An 18,982-nucleotide genomic window follows, 5' to 3' on the forward strand; every position below is an offset into this window, starting at 1 on the left:
GTAAAAGTCCCGGAACTTCCCTGGCGTTCCAGTGGTTAAGAATCCGCCTGCCAATGCAGGGGGCACGGGTTCAAGCCCTGGTCCGGGAAGATCCCACATGCTGTGGAACAACTAAGCCCGTGCGCCACAACTACTGAGCCTGTGCTTTAGAGTCCTCAAGCCACAACTACTGAGTCCACACGCTGCAACTACTGAAGCCCACGCGCCTAGAGCCTGTGCTCCACAACAAGAGAAGCCACTGCAATGAGAAGCCCGTGCACCACAACGAAGAGCAGCCCCGGCTCGCCGCAACTAGAGAAAGCCCGCACGAGCAACGAAGACCCAACACAGCGAAAAAGAAATAAATAAAATAAATAAATTAAAAAAAAAAAAAGGCTACTCCCATGTGAGCCCACACCCTTTGAGGCTACAACCCACGCTCTCCCGGGCTCCCTGGCCACAGCACCAACTGCACCGCGCTGCAGAGTCTGCTCAACCTCTCCTGCCCCAGCCTGGGAGCCCTTCGCAGCATTCTTCTCCTCCCACCATCCCTCCTGGGGAAGGACTCCCATCCCTACCAGGATGGCCCTGGGGCACCACAGCTGCATCACCCCACAGACAGCCCTTTGTGGCTCCATGACCCCAAGGCCAATGCCTCCTATTCTCCGCCACCCACCAGCCCAGCCGGGGCCCGCTTCACTTGGTCAGTGGCCACACTGGTTCCCAGGCTGGTCAAAGAGACACTACCGGGCCCAAAGCCCACTTCCAACCACCCTCACGCCCTCTGCAAGTCCGGGATTCTAGACCTGGGCTCAGCTCCCTTCTCTGAGCCCATCCATCTCTGCGGCCTTGCCTTGACCCACCCTCTCCTACCCACCCAGCTGCCTCCTTTCCCGGGTTCCCTCCTCTCCTCTCATGCCCTTCTCCACCCCGAGACGTCTCCCGCTGACTCTCCTAACATTGCGAAGCAACTCTGCTGACAGCACAAGGCCCCCCGCAAACACAGTGCACTCTCCCCCTGCCTCCTTCCAGGCACCTTCAGCTACAGTCAGCACTTGGCTTAAGGGGAGCAGGAAGGGGTGGGGTTAATCCCCGGAAGTCTGTTCTTCTGAATGGACCCTGTCTTTGCTATCAGCTGAGGTGGGGGATGAGGAGCGGCTGAGAATAGGCCCGTTTCTGTACCTTCAGACCAGGTACTCCTCGTGACAGAGCTATCTCCTCCATCAGACCCAAGGCCCTTGAGAGCTGGGCTGTCTCCTTCAATCTGTGCCCAGCCTGGGCTCCGCATGGGGAGGCACCCCCCACTCACCTTTCAGTGTCGCCTTCTTTAGTACCTTCATGGCATACAGGTGCCCACTGTCAGGCCGGGTGACCTTCCGCACCAGGAAGACCTGAGAAGGCAGCGGGGGGGGTGAAACCAGGGGAGGAGCTGGGCAGGGGTCGAACACATCAGCTCCCACACGCTCCAGGTCCTAGGCTGACCTCCAACTTCCCTAAGCACCAAGTTGACCTTGTGTCCCCACTGGGTACCACGGTGACCTCTCTCCTCCTCCCCTTATACCCATCAACCCTTGCCCTCTGATCTTTTAAGCTCCAAGGTGACCCTCCCACCTGCCCTCTGACATGACCAGTGCTGCCCTTCCAGCTGTAGGCTCAGGACTCACTTTGCCAAAGGATCCCTGGCCCAGAACCTTGAGGAGCTCAAAATGGGATGGGTCGGCTTTCTCAGAGCCAGCCTTGACATGGTGCGTGATGGAGATCTCCTTGAGGACGTCTTCATCCTGATGGAGGAACAGAGCTGGTGAGCACGGTGGGCCCCATTCAGGTCAGCATAGGGCATGTCCCCCCATCCAAGTCTACTCCCACCGGATCTCAGCAGACAGGGTCCTACAGGCCCAACCAGCCAGCTACCCTGACAGGGCCTCCCAGTTCATCAAGAGCAAAAGCCGGGGAGGGGAAAATTACCAAGGTGCCAGGTCAGGTGAGCTCCTATACCTCCTGCTGCTCCAGCCTGCTCAGGCCCAGAGGGATGCCCCGGCACGGCCGGGTGGAGGCAAGCCCAGGCTCTGGCTGAGGCCCACGAACCTGCCCCAGGTCCTCCCTGTGCGGCTCCCCTCCCCCTGCTGCAAAGGTTTTGGTTTTGCCACAATAGGAAGTAGGGTTTTTTCTCATACTGGGAAGGCACAACTGGGCTTTTGTTCCTGGTCAAGATGGAAGATGGGCTGTCTCTGGCTAGAAGGACAGGGCTGAGATACACAAGAACCCAAGAGTCACCTCAGACTCCCCCACCAACTGGGTAAGTGCCAGTCTGGGGTGGGTAGGAGCTAAGGCCAGAGACTCTATGCTCCACCCTCTGAAACTTCCTTCATACAAGTCTACTAGAAAGCCCTTGCCATGTCCCAGTTGTTCTAGAACCCCTCTGCCCTCCCTCCAATCTGTCCATATGGCCCTGGAGCCCTGAAGTGCCTCCTCACTTCCCCAGGAAGCAAGTCTGGGCAGGGTCCAATCACCCAGTAGGGACAGGCGTGGGCAAGGAGAGCCCAGAGCCAGCTGAGGCTAAACTGGCTTCCAAGGCACCTGCTCCAAGGGCCACAGTCAGGCCAGGCCTAGACATCTGGGCACACTCACCGAGTCCCGCCTGGGGCCAGGGCCAGGGCCAGGGGCAGGCAGAGAAGTCTGGCTGATCCTGGGCCGCTGCTTCCTGGGCAGCCAGGGAAGCAGGGCCCAGAGCCGCAGACGGGGCAGCTTGGGATCCCGCTCCATCCGCCTGGGCTGGGCAGAGGCACCATGGCAGGAGCAGGCGGCGTCCGGGGCTGCTGCGGAGGTGGCCAGGCCCAAGGCGGATGTGCAGGGTGAAGGCGGGGGCTGGGCCCAGCCCAGGACTGCCAATCACTCAGGGCCTGTGGTTTCCCAGCTCCCTTACCACGCTCCCTTCCTCTCTCTTCCCCCTCCCTATTGCCTGAGGGCTGCCCTCGGGCCCTCCTCCCCATCCTCCCTGTGGGCCTTCAAAGGGAAAGCCCCATGCCAACCCAGCTACTGAGGAGTAGATAGGTACCCAACAGGGAGAGACAGGCAACTAACATCTAGAGGCAGATAAAGAGGGACACCCAACAGGCAGAGGCAGGCATCCTACAGGTGAAGACAGATGAAGGTGGGCATCCAACAGATGGGTAAGAGAGTCCACATGCCCAACAGGCAGGGATGGATAGGGGCATGTGCCCAACAGGCAGAGGTAGGAAGAACACACATCCAATAGGCAGAGACAGATGGGGACATGTACCCAACAAGCGGAGGCAGGAAGGGACTCATACCTAATAGGCAGAAGTGGACAGAGACTCATACCTAACACGCAGAGGCAGATGGGGACACATATCCAACAGGCAAAGATAGATGGGGACATGTACCCAACAGGCAGAGACAGATGGGGATCCAACAGGCAGAGGCAGATGGGGGCCTGCACCCAACAGGTGGAGACAGATGGGGACATGTACTCAACAGGCAGAGACAGAAGGGGACACGACCCAACAGGCACCCAGTACGTGACATGTACCCAACAGGTGAAGACAGACACTCATGAAGTGGAGACAGAGACAGGAGCTCAACAACAGAGGCAGGTGGGCAGCAGTCAGCATCAGTGAGGCCCAAAGAGACTGACAGATACCCAGGGCACACATACAGTCAGGAAAGACACAAAGACACCCCGAGAGTCAGACTCTGGACTTAAGGGAAGACCTCCAGGTTCCTGCTAGTCTGCCTGGGGGCAGGAAAGCGATGGGACATCACCTGCAAACTCCCAGCACTTGGGAGAGCAGTCTGGTATTCGTGGCAGACTCATCTCTGAGGAATTCCATTTCTCTGGAGTTTCCTTCCCATGCTATGGCCTGAGGGGCCCAGGATCAAGACACTGGAGACCGAGATGGATGTCTCCTGAGTGCAAACTGATAGCTTTGATCCAAATATCCCAAAGCTGTCATCCCCCACTTCAGGAACAAGAAACTGAGGCCCACAGGACAGTGACTCACCCAGGCTCAACGTGAACAGGTGGCAGAGCCAGCTCAAACCCAAGTTCTTCCCCTGGTTACTGCCTGGCCTGGGGTCAGCAGACCTCAAGTACCAGGAAAGCGTGGGCAGGTAAGTCAGCCAGAGCCATGTCCTGCCTTTCCAAGCCTGCCCCCTCCCTTAGTACCAGGACAGTCTGGGGACTTCCCATTCTAGATGCTGACCCTCAGAGACACAGCCCCATCTTCAGGGGATCCTGAACAGCCACAAAAGCTGCAGGCTAATCAGGCCCCTGAGTGTAACCCAGTGGGTGGGACAGGCAGAAAGCCCAGCTCAGAGAGGGGCTGGGGAGGGCCAAGACCACACAGCAACCCCTACCCACCCCATCCTGAGGTCTGAATCTCCATGTGTCTGTCTGCCTCTGACTGAGAACACTCCCTGGGGACACAGGCAGTCACCCGGAAACCCCAGGGGACACAGCCACCCCCAAACCCATTCCTTGCCCAGAGTCATGACAGACCCCGCTGGAGGCAGGCCAACCCTCTGCTCACCTTTCTGGGATAGGGGAGTGAGTCTCTCTCAACTCTGGGGAAATCTGCCAGGGTCTGCATGGTGGGGCCCAAGCTGGCGGTCAGAGGGCCCAGTTACTCCCCTTACTTCTGCTTTTTCAGCTTTCCTGGCCGAGCAGGCAGGGTCCCTGACCCCCTCCTTCTCACTTCCCCCTCTGCAGGGAGGAGGGACAGAAGACGGCTTAGGCTCCCCTGCTAAGGAGGGGACAGTGCAGACACCAAGCCCAGGGCTCCAGGGTGGGCCCAGAGAGACACCCCTCATCTCCTCTGATCCTAAGGAAAGGAGACTAGAACACAGACAGAAGTTACAAGGAGATGAGGCAGCGACACAGTGGGTACCCCACACCTGCAAACATCCCCTGGAGAGAATGGGGGGCAGAGGTCACCAAGGCCACCATCTCTGACTGTCCCGGTCCAGAGCATGGGAAATCCTTCCCCCGTAGTGACCTTCCCATGGCTGGGCCCGCCCAAAATGGCAGCCCACAGAGCGGGCACCACCCTGCCCTAATAAGCCTGCCAGCCCAGGGCCCTGGGACGGGCAAGGGGGCAGAAGGCCCTAGCATGAACCTCACAGAGGCCTGAGAGGAGGAGCAGGTAGCCATGGGGCAGGGGTTGACCAGGCCCAGCCCTTTGCCACATGGCCTCACCACATCACTGACACCAGTACACCCACAGAAAATGACACACACAAATGCACACAGTCCGATGATCGGAAACCATTTCCACAGACATCCCCTATGTGGAAACGCTCCCACGTACACCGAACTTCCCCTTCCAGTCCCCACAGGGCCTCCAATAACTGCCTGATGACGGCCTGCTGGGTGTTGTGAAAGATGCTTCCTTAGACCGAGGCCTCTCATTGTACTCCAGCTTCTTCTGGGGCATCTGGGGTCTGGAGGCTGGGGCAGTCCTGAGAGCCCCAAAGCTCTCTGGTCCAGTGCCGGCTGGGGCCCCCCAACCCTTGCATCCCTCGGAAGCAAAGGAAGACTCTCCATGGCTAGCAGGGTACGGGAAGGGGCAACAGGAAGGAAACTGTCTCGGAACTGCCTTCACTGAAGGGAACGTGCAGGGCCTGTGAGGCCGCTGGTGGCAGGAGTAGGGAGGACAGCACCAGACCCCACCCCCTGGTCCCTGCCCCATTCCCCCTAGAGATACTTCCTCTTATTTACTTCCTCCCACAAGGCAGCTGGAGAGAAGCCCAGATCCCCCCCACCTGATCCCTGGCCCATAGGGTCCCCACACTGGGCCTCCCTCCAGCAGCTGCAACCCAAGCCCACCTGCTAATCTCTGGCCCTAACGTACACCAACAGCCCCTCCCCCAGCTGGCACCATCTGCAGGGCCTCCCAGGACTGCCCCTCTGACGGGACAGATGTCCCCAGATGCCTCTCCCAGCATGCCTCTGGGCAGGTGAGGAGGGATCTACATTTCCTAGGCATCCTTGATAGGGGAGGTGGCTTTGGGCCCGAGGCCAGGACTGGCATGGAATGACAATGAGAATTGTGCCTATTAATTGAACATTTATTGCATGAAGTCATTCTTTCCCTCAACTTTTGTTGGTGTGGATTCTGCCAGGCCCTGTGTCCTAGCTCCAAGGAAGTACTGATCCCATTTCAGAGAGGAGAAAACTAGACTCAGAGAGAAAGTAACTTGCCCAAGGCCACATGGCCAGAAAGGGGGAGAGCTCAGGGCAAAATCAACCTGTTTACTTCCAAAGCCTACACTCTAAGCATTTCATTATCACCTTCCTTGCAAGCCCTGCCAGCCTGCCTCCCCTCTGGAAATCACTCACAGCTACTGGCCCGCTGCTCTGTCCTCAGGCCAGGAACCAGACACTAGGAGGCGCACATGTTAAGGCAGACCTGTCCCCAAGATAAATACACAATAACAAGACACAACTGTCCTGGGACACAGTGCAGTCAAGGTGCTGTAGGTGCCCAGAGGCTCTAACTGTCTACCTGGGGTGAGGTCCAGGAAGACAGGGCAGTCCAGCTGGACCCTGGAGATGAACAGGAGTTGGCCAGGCAGAAAGGAGGACAAATTTAGACACTCCGTGTAGGAAGAGACCAGCGTGGAAAAGAGGCTTGAGGCCAGGAGTACAGCGTGGGGAGTTAAGAACCGTCTACTCACTAGCTGAGTGTTCCCAGGCAAATCTCTTTCCCTGTCTGAGCCTCAGTTTCTTCTTCTATAAAACAGAGGTCAAAACTAGATTGTTCCACCCTCAAAAGGTTGTTTCTAGAAGCAAAATGGGCCACAGAAACAAAGGGATGTGGTAAACAGAATTCCCTGGATTACACGGGCACTCTTACTGCCGCAGGGTCTCCTCTGGGCAGGCTGAAGGGACAGAGCCCAGCAGGTCTCAGGTGCTGGGAAGGTGGGCTAGCCTGCCCTGGCTAGTCCCAGGGAAGTTCCCCTCAACACCTGAAGCTCCCAAGGCTCCCCGAAGTCCACAGTCACATCCTGCCTGAGCTCCAGCCAGGGGGAGCATGAGGGATCCGGGAGGGATCAGGGTTTCATAAACAGGAAGAGAGGAGGGGAGGGGGGAGACGCTCAGCTCTCAAAATAGACCTGCAGGAGCTTCAAAGGGGTCCAGCTCCGGAGATAGCCGGGGGAGGGGGCCTGGGGCACCCAGTCCACCCCCAGGAAGGGAGGGAGGGTGAATGGAGCCCCAGCATGCCTGAGGGCACCAGGTGCACTCCAGGAGCTCTCACCCTAGACTGCAGTCCTCACTATAGCTGCTAAAACCCCAATCTCCCCTTCTGCCTGAAATGGATAAAATAAACAAGCATTAAACACCAACATTATGCCTCAAACCCTGTTGAATTCTTCACTTTATACACATCACATTCCCTCCTCTGGGTGGCCCTGTGGGGTGGACCCTATTCTTTTACAGAAAAGACATCTGAGCCTCAGAGGGGCAAATCACTTGCCCAAGGTTACACAGCAAACAAGAAAGAGGGGCAGGATTCTGAACTCAGAGCCCCTGCCTCCCAAGTCCCCCTCCAAGTCAGGCCTCTCCTCCACCTGGAAGGCCCACTTTTCTCTCCAGTTGCCCAAATCCTGCCTTTCGAGGCCCAGCCAAATGCCAGCTCTGCAGGGAAGGTGACCTGGTGCCCCACGGCCCATCCCAACTCTTCCTCTTCTGCCACACACAGCAGTGACTGTCCTGGTCCACGCTCAGCCCTGAGTTCAGATGCCACTGGCTGGGTTCCCCGGGATGCGCTCATCTCATCATGCCCCCAAGAGACATGTAGGAAGGTGGTATATTTCACTGCCCACTATGAGGCCTGGCGCAGAATGGAGGTCTTAGGTGCCCACAGCCTGTTCTTCCCCATCACAGCGCCCTCTACACAGCTTTCCTGATACCACCGTTCCCCCAACACTGGGAACTCCCTGAGGGTGGGTGTTGAATTCATTTTGGGGTCCCCAGTGCTACAGCAGGGTGCACTGAAAGTCTGATGTTGCAAAACATAAACCAGCTTGCTGCCAGCTTGTTCCACTAAACAAAGGGATGAGGTCCTGACCACAGGCTGAGCGCTCCCTGGTGTGTTGAGCCCAGAAGTGGGCACTGGGGATGCTAGGAGGTTCTGGAGCAATGGAGAAGGTGAATGAGCAGGTGCCGAGGAATGATGGAACTTGGGGTCACGGGGACCCAAGGCTCCTCCTCTTCAGCACTCAGTGTGTTTCCTGGGCTGGGAGGAGGGTGGGCTCTCTGGTCAAGCAAGACCTGACCCTATCGCCCACCAGCTATTTGACCTTGGGCCTCAATTTTCTCATCTGTAAAATGGGGAGAGTTAACCTCCAGGGGTGTTATGAGAACCAAATGCAAAGCTCCTGATATGGCGCTTTCTCTCCCTTAACGTGGCATTCGAGGTTCTCCCTGACCCATCGTGTCCAGCCACATCTCCCTTCCCAGCCCAGGATCTGCTCTAGAGCAAGAAGGAGTCCCAGGCTTGGGATCAAATGTAGGTCGCCCGCCTGGGTAAGTTCCTGCCCTTTCCCAACCAGCCTCTCTAGCACTGAGGTGAGAAGCTGCACTCACCACCAGCTCCCTCAAAGGTGCAAGCACTTCTGCAACTCCCAGAACCACAGCCCCAAGATCTGAACATTCTGGGTCTTCACTGGAGACCGACAGCCCCTTCATTCTGTTACTAGGCAACCAGGGGCAGCTCCTTTGTGGGGAGAGATTCTCCAGACATGGGGCTGAGATAAGCCAAGGGGCCCAGTCCACACCACGTGGACTGCTTTTGGTGGTCCAAGGTTGCCATAGTACCAAAAAAAGGAGGGGGTGGGAGCCTACTTCTGTCAGCCTGCCCTACCCCGGGTAGCTCAGCTCCCTTATCTTAGGAGGCTGAGTCAAGGCAAACATCAGGACCAGCTCTGGGTCTATCTCAAAGGTCGAGCTCGTGGTCCGGTGCCCAGGCAGACCCAGGCCAGGAGGGTGTGGCCACTAACAGTCAGTGGCACTGAGCAATACAGCAGGGCGTCCACGCTGCTGCTGCTGAAGGCGCTGTGTGGCAAGCAGTTGCTACCTCCCTTGTCCTTCACGTCACTCCTGAGAAGTAGGTTACTATTACTCCCAAGGTACAGCTGAGGAAACCTTTGAGAAGCTTCTGGTCAAATGGTGATGGTGGAGCCGGGACTCGAACTCAGGTTGGCTCTACTGCCAGAACCCATACTTTGTCCTGCCTGGCGGCTTCCAAAGCCCCTCCACAGCCAGCAGCTCTGTGACCTCACAGCTCCTCGAGAATTGGAGGAGCTCAACGTGGAGATGAGAAAGCCCAGGCCCAGAGGAAACAAACGACCCACCAAAGGTCACACAACTGTCACCCAGCCCTGGTACTTCTGTCAACACACAAAACCAGCAACAGGAGCTGAGGGGCTGAAGGGAGGAACCCAGGGGAAGCAGAGAGAGCAGAGGAGAGGGAGCCAGCCTGGGGCTGGGAGGTGGGGTCCCTGAGAAATGGCCTGTGCGCCACATGCCAGGCACTGGGCCCTGGTTAGATTTGAGGCCACCAGGTTCCCTCCAGCGCCAGGTGCCCAGATGATTCCAGGCCCACGTCAGGCCCAGCAGACCTGAGCCTCTCTCAGCACCCCTTCACCGTCTCAATACAGTCGGCCAAGCTGCCACGAGTAAATAAACTGAGGAAGTGTCCTGGTCTATGTGATGGGTAACCAGAGTTCTAGCCTGGATTCTGACCCTGTCTGGGCCACAGTCCCCTCACCTGAGAAACAGGAAGGTTGGAGCAAGTAATCCTGACACACAGGGCTGCCTCGAGGATTAGGTGGGACCAGAGAAGGAAGGCTGAGCTGGGCCAAAGGGCCTCACACCCGGGGGGAACGAGGGCAGGCCTCCCTCCTCTTCCACTCCATGCAAACGGTCCCCCACCCCTGACAGTCCCTAGCTCTGGTGCTAGCCCTGGTCCTTACCTTGGACGGCTGAAGTCCAGCTTCTTCCCCTGAGGCTTGTCCATTCTGGAAAAGAGAAGGGAGATGAGGGAACACTGTCAAAACTTACCAGAGTGGCACAAAGCAAAGATAGACCCCATGGGGCAACCCCGCCCTCGGCTGCTCCCAGTAGCTAGGGGGCCATGGAGGTGAGGGCAGGAGTTCTGGCTGTGTCCTCTCTACCTCCACTCTCACAGGGAGGGCACAGGCATCAAGGCTCCTGCAACAGCCCCTCACAACTCAGGCGGACCATTTCCCGGCATCTCTCCCTCAGGCTCTCTGCCTGGCAAATACCTCATCTTTGAAGGCTCAGCTCAAATGTCACCTTCTCCCAGTGAGAAGGAAAGGACTCCCAGCTCTGCCACAGACAAACTGTGCATGCCAACTAACCAACTCAAGAGGCCTCAGTTTCCTGATCTGTAGCAGGAGGGTATTTACATCACCTCCCAGGGTTGATGCAAGGGCTGAAGGAAACGAAGTCTGGAAGAGTGTCCAGCCCAGTGATGGTGGGCACCCTGGCCCTGCCTGCTCTGGGACCCCTCCCTATCCTCGCAGAATCACTGCTGCTCCACTACGGTCCTGCGATCCTTCATTTTACCACTTATCACAACACAGGGACTATTTACACACGGGCCTGCCCCTCCTAAAAAACGGGGAGCCCTGGGAGGGCAGAGATTAGGGCTTGGTGCTAACAGCTTTCCTCTTCCGAGCCCCTGCCACATGCCCGGCACTGGGCTCAGTGCCTCACACCTGTGGCACCATTAAACCCTCCTGACCTGGGAGGCAGGCCCTGGTCCCACTTGGCAAAGGAAGAAACTGAGGCGCAGAGGGGCCTAGTGATGGCGCATAAGGTTACACCGCTGGTAAGGGATTCAAAATCCAGTCTCTGACGCCAGGAGGTGCTCAAAAGAGGACTGAGGAAAAGCAGCCCACTGCCCAGCCAGGGGAACTACCTGCAGAAAGGCAGGCACTGGAGCCCGCCCCTGGGCAGTCCTCCAGCCCCCAGACCTCACCCTCAGGTGGGTGCTACTCACCCTGGGGTACACCATCCCTTTCCTGTGTGATATGAGGTGAGTAACCTACCCCATCTGGGCCTTGGGAAGCTGAAAGAAGCTGTCCCCACCCCTCGTGCACAGCGAGAGTGTGGAGAGGCCAGGAAGACCCAGGACTTTGGAGCCAGGGGCCGGGTCCATAGGGCAGCTGCGGCTTTGCTCGGCAGCAGCAGGCATAGCTGTGCTCTGCCCATTACATAATCTCCCTGCCCCTGGAGCAGCCCTCCCCTTGTTGCTCCCAGGACATCCTGCCCCCTGAGCCCCTTTAATGCCCCTAATCCTCCCCAGGGGCCAGTGTTCTACAGGCCCCACCACGCACGCATACACATACCTGTCATCTCTCAGAAGCCTGGGGAGAAGCACCAGGTCGACCAGGGCTGGGGGGAGGGGGAGGCACGGTGCATTTGTAGATGGAGTTCCACTTCACCCAGCATTCTAGACTCTTGACATAATTCCCCCAGATGGTAACAACGGCCTATACACCAGCCTCCCCCATTCCAAATCCTCACCCTTCCTAAAACTCAACTGTAATCGTTACACTTGAGTGATCAACTCCCTTGGTCACTCACTCACTCCTTATTGAGAACCTCCTACGTACCAGGCCCCAAACCCTTCCATGGCTTCCCACTGCCTGCAGGATAAAGTCCCAGCTCCTTGGCATGGCGTTCAAAGCCGTCATCACCAACTGCCCAACATAGGTGATTAATGTGGGTTCTGGAACCTGACCTTGTGGGTTCAAATTCTGGCTTCTACCACCTGCATGACCCTGAGGTTACTTCATTTCTCAAGGTCTTAGTTTCCTCATCTGTGAAATGGGGATAAAAGTAATGTACCTCATTGGGTGGCTGTAAGAAGCAAGCAAAATAGTGTCTGTAAAGTACACATGCCTGGCACGTAACTGGTCCACAAACAGTCCCCATTATTACTATCAGGCCCTATTACGGAGCTAAACTGATCAACCTGAGACCCTGAACAGACCAGCTTGTTTCACATCCCCATGCATCTGCACGGTGGCTCCTCCTACCAAGAAAACCTTTCCTGCCTGGTCACTTTGGCAAACCCCTGGTCTTCTTTCAGGACTGAGTTCTAATGTCATCTCCTCTGTCCACACAGTCTCAAGCCCTTTCCTCCCTCTTCTGGGCCTCACAGCACCGAGCAAACTGCAGATTAACTCAGGGAGGAGCCATGACTTGTCCAGCATCATCTCCTTGGCACCCAGATCAGGGTCCAGCATGTAGCCTGTCAAATGAAAGCTCAACCCAGCAAAGAGAGCAAGGAGGCCAGAGCAAGTTTTGTTTGTTTGTTTGTTTTTTTGCCATGCCATGCGGCATGCGGTATCTTAGTTCCCCGACCAGGGATCAAACCCATGCCCCCAGCAGTGGAAGTACAGAGTCCTAACCACTGGACCGCCAGGGAATTCCCCAGAGAAAGTTCTATTACTCCCATTTTTCAGACAAGGTTCAGAGAGTTGAGGGACTTACGTGTGGTCCCTAAGACATCAGGCCATGACCCAGAGTCATGTGGCTGCAAGCCTGAATCCCTGATGAGGGAGGGGAGGAGGTGGTGGGTGTACCCAGAGGTGTGCGCTTACAGAGCAGTATCTTGGAGGATTCAGGGGGCTCCACAGGCCCTATTTGGTTGCCTCCAGTCCAGGGGTCTCTAGCTTGGATGCCATCCTCATGGAGCCCCATGCCTGTAAGAGCTGTTGCACAAGGTCTCTAGAGGGGAGTGGGCAGCCCTGGAGAAAGGACTGGAAGTGCAAAGAGGACCACAGGTGAGCTTCCCCCCTTTGAGCCAGGGTCCTGGGAAGACAGGGCTCATTTGCCCCTCTGGTCTGACTGCTGCACAGATGGTGGAAAGAACACAGGTCTGCAGCCACAAAGACACAGCCACTAATGCTAGCTCTGCCAGCCTCTCATTCTGACCTTGTGTCTGTCACATTACTTCTCTGAGCCTCGGTTTCCTCATCTGTACTACGAGGGCAGGTCCATCTTGTTCACAGCTGTACCCTGCTGCTTGGATTAGTACTTGTCACATGATAAGTGCTCAATAAATATTTGCTGAATGAACGAATGAATGAACGAAAGAGGACAATGATACTGACCTTGCAGAATACTGAATGAAAGACCTTGTCTAAAAAATCTGGTATAGGAAAGGGCTTTTGGCCTCTTGGAGGATGGAGACCCACTCTCCTCCCTCTTCCTCAGAGAGCACTACTCATGGGGACAGCTGCGGAGGGCCTCCAGACCACTGTGCCCCCTCCCCAGAGGTCAGAGATGGGTTTCACCATGCATCCTTCCTCCCCACCCAACCAGCTCTGTCTCGGGAAGAGGGGCCAGGGCAGCGTCTGGAGAGGCCGGGCAGCAGATGGACAAAGACAGCACGTGCCCCACAGGCAGGAAGCAGCCCCAGGAGTTGGGTTCAGAGCCCAGCACTGGCAGCCCTGAGCGCTGCTGGAAGCTGGGGGCCAGGTGCCAGGGCCGGCTGGTACCACCAGCCCTCAGCAAAGGCTGGACAGGAGAGTCTGCCAACATCCGGAGCCTCTCTTGGAGTACCTTCCACCTGGGCCTGCTTGATCCCAGCTCTTCCCTGTCCTTAAGCCTCCCCCAACTAGGCTGGAGACAACAAGAGATCTGGGTTCCAATTCTGACTCTGACATTAATTCACAGGCCAGTTCTCCTCTCTGAGTTCAGCTGTTCCATATGAAAATGGGGGTAATAATCCCTACCTTGAGAAGTTGTTTTGAGAGTCGTTTTATTTTAATAAGGTAACAGTGGTGAAGTGGGGTGGGTGGCACATAATGAAGCTCTGTACACAGCGAGGCTGGGCCTGGGGTCAAGGTTACTGCTTTCAGCAAGGCCAGGGAAGGCCCAGGCAGAATCGTCAACCACACTTCCAATGGGTTTACTCCACCTGGGCCACACCCCAGACAAGGCCCCGCCTCCCAGCAGCCCATTTTCGGCAGCGTCATGGGGAGGGCAGGGCAGTCCATATCCCAGGCCTCTGCCAAATGCCCCCACCAGCCCCTCTGCCTGCCTCCTTCCTGGCCAGGAGCCAGCAGCAGCGCCTATACCTGCAGGTCAGGCTGCTGTATCACTTACATGTCACCTGGGCTAAGAACAGCGAGGCCCTGTTCTCCAGTGAAAACAGCCCAACCCGCGCCCTGGCTGCCCCATGGCTCCTGTTACCCAAACAATAACACCCAGTCGCCTGGCACCTCCATGGAGTGGGGAGGAGGAAAATGGGCAGTGGTACTCGGGACTCTGTACCCTCTCAGGCCCAGAAAGCAGAGGCCAGAACCCAGCCCTGGCCACTGGAGAAACAGAGGCCCAGAGAGGCTAAAGACTGATTGGGGGTCACACAATGTTTCCAAGCTGAAGCTCCTAGAGAAATCACAGCCCCCCTAATCCTAGGAAATAAGCCAGTCTCTTCCTCTCAGAGTTCAGCTGCAGCAGTACTAAAACTGAGTTGAGTTTCCTGTTTAAACCTGGCCCCTGCCCCAGGATTCCCCAAAGAGAAACAGGAAGTAGTGCCCTGGACTGGGAATTGAGCTCCTGGGTGTCTTTCTTCCCTACTAGTATAACCCATGGTAAGTCCTCAGATTAAGTCTCTCCCTGGCCCCTCCCAGTCCACCTTCCTCTAGGGAGGCCTAGGTCTCAACGGTATGCCAAGGCAAAGGAATCCACCTCTGAGCACCTCCCCAACCCCCTGTGACCCAGTCCTTGGGGGGTGGGCTGTGGTGGATAGGGGCTGCAGAGGGCAGTGTTCCTCACCTCAGAGGGTGAGTCAGCGAGAGAACTTCTGAACTGAGCAGGGCCCGTAAAAACCCCATGGCAGGGATCCCAAAGCAATTTACTCCAAATTGCGCCTTCAGGTTGGCTACCTAATCCTGCCATGCGCCCACCCTCCAATAGCCAGTGTCAGCCATGACCATCCCTTTAAAGGGGCAGCACACCCTGGGTTCTGGGGACCGGGGATCCTCACTCTGATCTCAACCTGTGACCCTGAGAGGCAGGGCACTTGGTGGTTGCCCCAGTTAAGAGAGGGCAGAGGAGGGGATCTAAGCAGGGGCTCCGAGCCCAAGCCAGAAGAAAATCACCTTGGCTCCCAGGCTCACTGAGGTTTCCATACCCTCCCTGCATATCCCCACATCCCCTCTGGAAAGGCAGTATCACCTACCTCCTTCCCAGAATGAGGCTAAGGGAAAAGTTTTTTTTCTCCATCTGCTGGCAGATGGGCTTGACCTTGACCCTGGGTGTCAAAGGGCACAGGAAGAGCTGGCCTTCTGCAAACTTAGGGCCTAGCACCATAGAATCCTCAGAGGGCAGGAGGTGCTTCTGGGAGAGGCTAGGCAGGCAGAGGCCAAACTCCTCAGGGGCCCAGTCCTTCCTATGGGAGGGGGCAGGAACCAACGTTCGCCTCATCTCCAGGAATAATTTTCACAGTGTCTAAGGGCTTTTCCCCATTCTCTTCCCCCCAGCCTGGAGCAGGTGACACAGGTGTCCTCTGACCCTAGGCTGGGGCAAAGAAAACCAAGAGTTTCAGCCCTAGACGGGCGATGTCACCCCAAATTCCACAACTGCTAGGGTCAAGAGGGACAATCCTTCTAGGGTCAGCAGCCGAGTAGCGGGAGCTCTTGGGGTAGGGCGCTGGGAGACATCAAGGAGAAGTGGGGGGGGGGTCCCATGATCCTTGTCTCTTGTAGAATCCGAGACATCTGACACCCCAGCCCTGGCCGTCTGCCCTAACGAAGGAAACTCCGACAGCTCCCGGTACAGGTCCTAGGTGTGTGGGGTGAGGCGGGGGTCAGATCTCAGCGCACCACGGCATACCCTCTCCGGGCTAAGGGGTTTCTCGGCGCTGTGGCGGAACTGTCCCTCGCGCACACACACCCGGGGCAGAAGGGGGTGGAGCCGGAGAGGGGGCAAGAGATCGGAGGGCACTCGCGTCCGCGCGGGCGCCCGCCAGGCTACAGAGGCGCCGCGGGCCGCCCCGCCCCTGTGGGGACTCGGGCTCGCCGGCCGCCAGCGCCCGTCCCCCGCCCAGCTCACTCACCTCCGGGTCCAGCGGCACCAGCTCCATGAGCGGCCAGGGCTCCTTGAGCTGGGCGAGCGGCATCGCGCCGCCGCTGGGCGGCCCGCGCTCCACCGGCGGTCCGGGCCGCCTCGCCTCCCAGGTCCCGTGGTCCCAGGCTCCGCGCTCCCGCGTCCCCTCGTCCCCGCGCCCCCTAACCCCCTCGCGCCCGCCGAGACCCTCTCGCTCTCGCTGGGCCGTCCGCGCCGCCGCCGCCGCGGCACTCGCACTTCGGCTCCCTCCGTCACCCGGCGCCGCCGCGCCCATTGGCTACCTGCGCGAAGGGCGGGGCCAATGAAGCCCCGCCCCGGCCCCCGCGGCGCGGCATTCCCAGCACGGACCCCCAGCCCCCGCCGCGAAGAGAGTGCGGGCCCCGCCTTCACCGCGAGCCCTGGGCCCGCGCTCTGCTCAGCCCAGAAGAGGCCCTCCTGGCTCCTCCCTCCCAAACCTGGTTCCCGGAGGGGACCATGCCAGGGCTACCCATCACCCCCACTCACCTCGTTTGGAATAGCTCCCCAGATGTTCTTTCTCCCCCCCCAGCGGGGGCTGTTTCCCCCTGCCACACACACACACACACACACACACACACATACACACACACACACACACACACACACACACTCTGAATGTCCTGGGCCTGACCCCGGCAAAGGCTCGAAAGGAGCCTGGGCCCTACTCCCCCCATTACAAGGCCCTAGGACCCCCTAACCCCGCCCCGGAAGGCGACACTGGAATCTCCTGCGCCCCGGCTCCAGGTAGGGTACAAGTCTTTCACCACCATCAGGACCCACAGTGCCTCCAAAGTGATGTCTTAATACGCATGTTTTGCTCTTTTCAAGCCGTCTCCCCGAATCTCTCCCAACTGCAGGCCCAGCTCTGGGCTCATTTGGGCTTGTGCCCCCTCTAAAGAGAGCAGGGACCAGGTTCCCAGGATTGACCGACACTTGGGCTGCGCTTGGAGTGCAGGGAGGCCAGGGAGACAGATTTCCCCCGGAGAGATTCAACCTCCGTCTAAAGAGGTATTAGGGGTTCAGGTGTGATGAGATTTATTCACACGTGGGGGAGTGGAGAGATGGGCTTGTGGGTTTCATGGGTGGGGAAGAATGTCCATTTGCAAAGCCGTTCTAAAGCAGGATTGTTTATCAGAAGACTTCTTCCAGTCAGGCTTCACCAATATATGATCTCCTTGGATCCTCACCACCACCTAGTTTACACATCATAAAACAGCCTCAAAAAGATGAGGTGACTTACCCAAGGTTACACAGCAGATGGGGAACAGATTAGGACTTAAAAAAATCAAAGTCCATGAGGATTTCTCCTAAATCCAGATGCTCCTGTTATTCCATCACTTTCCAAGGGTAGCACCTCAGCTGTTAAAGTGAATTGAGTTTTGAGTGGAAAAGACTTTGGAACCGAACAAATCTGGATTTGAATCCTAGCTCTGCCACCTCCTTAACATTGGAAAACTCATTTCATGTCTCTAAACCTGTTTCCTTATCTGTGAAAGGGGAATCATTAATATAATTCCAATCTTTCAGGTAGATCCTGAGGACTAGATTTAATTCAATAAATATTTATGGCTATATATTACAAGCCAGGCCCTCTTCTTGAGCATGCATTGTAAACCAGCCCTGCTCCTCATTCCTGTGGATATAGCAATGAACAAAAGAAAGTCCCTGTTCTCATGGAGTTTCCATTCGGTCTGGTGTGATTAGATAAATTATTAGAGCTAACATTAACATAGCACTTACTATGGACCAGGCACTATTCTAAGCACTTTACCTGTAAACTCATTTAATCCTCACAACAACCTTATGAGTTAGGGGCTGTTATTATCTCCAGTGTATAGATGAGGAAACCAAGGACACAGAAGTTAAGCGTTTCATTGTCTGGGTCCCTCCAAGGTCACACAGCTGGAAAATGGCAGAGCTGAAAGACAACCCTGGTAGTCTAGGCCCAGTGTTCATTCCTTTTATTTTTTTTTTTTAGCTGCGTTTGGTCTTCATTGCTGGGCATGGGCTTTCTCTAGTTGTGGCGAGTGGGAGCTACTCTTCATTGTGGTGCGCCGGCTTCTCATTGCGGTGGCTTCTCTTGTGGAGCACGGGCTCTAGGTGTGCAGGCTTCAGTACTTGCAGGGCTCAGTAGTTGCAGTGCGCGGGCTTCAGTAGTTGTGGTGCACGGGCTCTAGAGCACAGGTTCAGTAGTTGTGGCGCATGGGCTTAGTTGCTCCACGGCATGTGGTTGCTCCATGGTATGTGAGATCTTCCCAGGCCAGGGATCGAACCTGTGTCCCCTGCACTGGCAGGTGGATTCTTAACCAGTGCACCCCCAGGGAAGTCCCTAGAGTGCATTCTTTTGTTCACTCACTCTATTACCTCCTTAATGAGGGCTAAACTGGAGGCAACCTGGGCCAAAGTTGGCAGCTGTTATTGACATCAGTGTTAGTATCAGTTGCCTGGAGTTTCCGATGACCCAACCCCTGCTGCTCAGGTCTAGCGTTGTAATGTTTAGACTAAAAATTATACGAAAAAATGCTTGTTGTTTATCTGAATTCAAATTTAACTGGGTGTCCTGTTGATTTGCTAAATCTAGTCATCCTACTCAGGGCTCAGAACAGATTGCACACAGGTGCCAAATATCTGGCTGCAAGCCGGTTTAAGTTAAACTTGGGAAGAGACATTGAGACCTAGAGAATGAGGGCAAAGGACTGCTGGGCGAGGAAGATGAGGTGGATGGGTGGGAGGGGCATGGGCGAGGGGAAAACTGGAGTGATTCTACCTTCAATCTGCCCCCTTCCTGGGGCTCCTGGCCTCTTCCTTCCCCTTTTTACAGGAAAGGATTCCATATCAAGTGCATCATCTCAA

The 18,982-nt window shown here is 56.6% G+C and overlaps 1 protein-coding gene across 7 annotated transcripts in view; it reads right to left on the reverse strand.

Annotated features, from left to right (window-relative positions):
• RPS6KA1 (ribosomal protein S6 kinase A1) overlaps positions 1–16,242 on the reverse strand; it is a 36,361-nt gene extending 20,119 nt beyond the window's left edge. For 2 of the 7 annotated variants that reach the window (XM_022551720.3, XM_089898455.1), the window contains exons 1-4: positions 16,101–16,242; positions 9,976–10,020; positions 1,644–1,760; positions 1,289–1,370 (exon numbers count right to left, since the gene is read on the reverse strand). In XM_022551720.3, the coding sequence (XP_022407428.1) occupies positions 1,289–1,370; positions 1,644–1,760; positions 9,976–10,020; positions 16,101–16,163 (307 nt within the window). In that variant the 5' untranslated portion in view covers positions 16,164–16,242. Of the gene's footprint in view, positions 1–1,288; positions 1,371–1,643; positions 1,761–2,607; positions 3,731–4,529; positions 4,656–9,975; positions 10,021–16,100 lie in introns of those variants that run through there. The other 5 variants (XM_022551722.2, XM_022551721.2, XM_022551723.2 and 2 more) reach the window with 5 other exon arrangements.
• Between the last annotated feature and the right edge of the window lie 2,740 nt (positions 16,243–18,982).

The sequence above is a fragment of the Delphinapterus leucas genome, chromosome 1 (assembly GCF_059928025.1).
Source record: "Delphinapterus leucas isolate spDelLeu-1000000601 "Yukka" chromosome 1, BTC_Dleu_Yukka2, whole genome shotgun sequence".
NCBI lineage: Eukaryota > Metazoa > Chordata > Mammalia > Artiodactyla > Monodontidae > Delphinapterus > Delphinapterus leucas.